Source organism: Halyomorpha halys, unplaced genomic scaffold (assembly GCF_000696795.3).
Source record: "Halyomorpha halys isolate HHAL.00 unplaced genomic scaffold, Hhal_1.1 Scaffold492.1, whole genome shotgun sequence".
Lineage (NCBI taxonomy): Eukaryota > Metazoa > Arthropoda > Insecta > Hemiptera > Pentatomidae > Halyomorpha > Halyomorpha halys.
Window position 1 is genome coordinate 46,801 of NW_027114659.1, and position 3,720 is coordinate 50,520.

The 3,720-nt window shown below is 35.0% G+C and overlaps 1 protein-coding gene across 1 annotated transcript in view; it reads right to left on the reverse strand.

The window, feature by feature from the left end:
• Positions 1-504: 504 nt before the first annotated feature.
• The window catches only part of LOC106683513 (homeobox protein HMX3), an 82,854-nt gene continuing 79,638 nt past the window's right edge, over positions 505-3,720 (reverse strand). The window contains exon 3 of the mRNA XM_067051816.1: positions 505-1,846. Coding sequence (XP_066907917.1) covers positions 1,197-1,846 — 650 coding nt within the window. The 3' untranslated portion in view covers positions 505-1,196. The remainder of the gene's footprint in view (positions 1,847-3,720) is intronic.

A 3,720-nucleotide genomic window follows, 5' to 3' on the forward strand; every position in this document is an offset into this window, starting at 1 on the left:
AGAACAAGTCTATATCTTCACAGAAAAAATATTTCTGATTTGAACATTTTTTAACGTTCATTAAATTTTAATCCTTTTATAGGATTTTGTAGTTCATTTGTTTTGTTTTTTAGTGACTCTGTTGGTTGTAAAATAAAATTTTGTGAAGAAATACATTTTTTTTTTCAAGTTACATATTTTATATACTTGAAAAATGTCATACCGAATCAAAATTAGTACATCACCATGGTGATTGGGAGAATTAAAAAAACAAAACAAAATATATCTCTTTGTTTTTTATCTTTAGATATCTATTTGAATTCAGAAGCATTCGAGATTAATTAACAACACGTAATTATTATCTCTATTTCTATTTGAAATATAGATTTTCCACAATTAAAGTTACCCACTTCATGGTGTTTATTGGAACCCGGAGAGCTCCTGAACCCACAGAGTTGACTCACGGATACAGTAGCAGAATAAATCTGTCAAACCTGGATTCGAACCCGATCCTTGGAGTTAGTCGCACTGTCCCTGACCACCTCCCCACTCCTCATTTGATTTATAACCCTCATAAGAAATAAAAGGCATCTATTTTTGAATTGTTTTATTTTTGTTTTCAATATCAAATACAATTTTTCAGTGTTTGATGATTAATTACTCAGAATACTTGAAAATTAACCAACCTTAGTATAAACAGCATGGAATTTAAGGTGTACTAATTCTGATTAGGGTTGTTTCTTTGAATATTTATGAGTTTGGTCAATAATCGCTAAAGTATATTTCTCTATACACCGATATAAGCCAGACTGAGGTGCATCCAACATATGCTCGCGTATACAACTCTAATTTGCTTATTTATGAATTTGTATATTGTATTTCAATAATTTAGTGGTTCATAAATTTCTTAATGAAAATATTCGCCCAAAAATTGCAACAATCGCCCGTCCGTAGCTATAGCATTTCATGGTTTATCTCAAAATATGTATTAAATCTCCCGACTTCAAATAGCTTTTCATCTGTTTTGAGAATGGCGCTATCAACCTAAGATTATTTGTGGAAAACTGAAAACTTATTTTCAGAACATAATGAAATAATAAAACTCTTATAACGAGCTGACACGGAGAACGACGAGCGCCCAATCGGGCAGGAAGTCTGTTACCCTGATCGCTACTCCAAGAGATGTTCCACCCTTAGGTGAAGTCGGAGGCTATTCTTCAGACGAGGCTCGGAAGCGGCGCCCTGGATACTACTGGACTAGCTGGAAGAGACACCTGCTGACTGGGCGGGTGAGGGTAGTAGAGAGGGTAGCTGGAGGCGGTGGAACTTGGCGTGGACACTGGAGGATGGTGGCCTTCGTGATAAAGGATCGGGACTCGAACCAGCCTCTGTGCCGCATGCGCCATATTCGCGGCCTCCAGTTCTGCCGCGAGTTGCCGCTTCCATTTGTTCCTCCTGTTCTGGAACCAGATCTTGACCTGGGTCTCGGTGAGGTGAAGAGAGGCCGCGAGGCCGGCTCGCTCCGAACTGGAAAGGTAGCGCTTCATGTCGAAGGTGGATTCCAGCTGGAATACCTGACTCCTGGAGAACACTGTGCGTGTCTTCTTCTTCCTCTTGTTGAGAACTTCTTTTTTGTCTTCTTTTCCGTCGTCTTCGTCTTCTCCCGTTTCCTCTTCTACTGTCATATCTTCCTCCCTAGGAAACTTAGACATGAAGTCCCTCCCGAAGACCTGAGGTTGTGGAGATCCCCTATCGGACGATCCTGGGCTGGCCCTCTGATCCGCTGTTTGCGCTGCAGAAACTGCAGGGCAGGCGGAATGTGGTGTGCTTGCTCTACTCGTCTCCTCGTTTGTTGTTGTTGAACCTCCTGCAACACAGTAAATTACTATATTAATATTCAAAGTTAATATTAAAATACAGTATTTTGATTATAATTTTTAACCCAAACATGTCAACTGGAACTATATACTTCAATAAATCCATACATATATACAAAAAATAGTATATTTTCCAACAATAATTATAAATAAATGAACATATCTGTTAAATACATTAGTGAGCTTATACATGCATTGAATAATATGTAATAGTCCTTGATATTTAAAAAATGGTTAGAGCTTAGTTATGTCCATATTTGAACAATAATCTAAATAAATAAAGTTTAGATTATTCCTGATGTCAAAACAAAAAAAAAATCACATAAGAAACCAAAATATTTTATTTAACTGGACAACCAGTTTGAACCAATTTGTTATTTTGTTTACTTTTAAGTTTATAAGTATTTCTGTCTCGATTAAGTTTTTTGTTTCTTGAAAAAATATTTTATTAAATGTGGAGAAGATGGTCAATGAAAAACGTAAATAAGTAAAACCCTATTTATTAGCGCCAACGTATCGGCCAGAATTTCAAGCCTTCATCAGGGCTAAGAACAAACAAAAATATGACAGCCAATAAATAAAAGTATATACAAAATGATAACTAACATTGTGGATACATAAATAGTGTTGACAGAAATGAATAGTTTAAGTATTATGAGAACATAAGGGCTATGAGAACAGTAATATTAAAATTAAGTAGTAGGAAAGAACAGATAATAAAATAAGTTTGAGAATGTAGTCAGTAAATATATGTACGAAATGAAATTATTTAAAATAAAGTAATGAAAGAAGTAGGAAATAAAAAGTATTTATGGGTAATTAAATATGTAAGAAAAAATTATTTGTTCTTTTCTCATAACCTCTACCCTCCTGTCCTACAGTATCCTTTCTAAATACTCCACTAACGCCTGTTGAACAGATTCGATACTTAGGACTCCATCTTGACAAGAGACTTGCTTGGAATCCACATACAAAACTGAGACGTCAAGAAACAGCTCGTAGATTTCGATTGCTACAACACCTTCATGTTAAACGATCTAAACTTCTCATTCACTATAAAAACTTATAATACACTATGATAATCAGACATATAGAAATGAGCTCTGGGACTCTACCAAACCATCAAATTCCTCCCGTATCCAATCCTTACAATCCAAAATTCTTGGTGCTCCTTATTAGGTTACAAATAAACTCATCCACAAAGACCTTAACATCCCATTCGTTGCAGATTTGGCCCAAAACAGATATGCGTCTTTTCATTCCAAACTATTTACCCAACCTAACCCATTAGTTCTTAATCTCTCATTCTCAACAATCCCTCATAATCTTCCGAAGCGTCTGCAAAGAAGATGGCCACGGGACCTTCTAATTTAAAATAGTGGTTGTACTACTACTCCAACGAAAATAAATACCATAAACTACATTATAGCTCATTAAACTAGCTTTGATTTGAGTGCTTTGAATAGAAATCTGTACGTGAAATGGTTTTTGAGATATAGATTTTTCAAAATAAATTCATTAACTACTGATTTAGCTTTTTAAATAGCTATTATCTCTAGAACTATACGTAAATAGCTCTATTTGGGCTTACATTTTAGCAAATTTACTCTACTTTAAATGATGCTCTCTTACACTTTCTATAGGTGTTGGTAGTTGTGAAGATATAGAGCTCCGAATAAAAAATTAATTATTTTTCACGTTTAGGAACAGTCGACATTTTTTATTCCCCCTACCTATAATGGCAGACTCATCAATATTGACTATTAATTATACCTATTTTTCAATTAAGTAATCAAAAATTGGGGTCAAAGAACTGCCTTTTTCCTCCTCTTGGGCTCTTGTACTAGAAACTTCAGTTATTTGA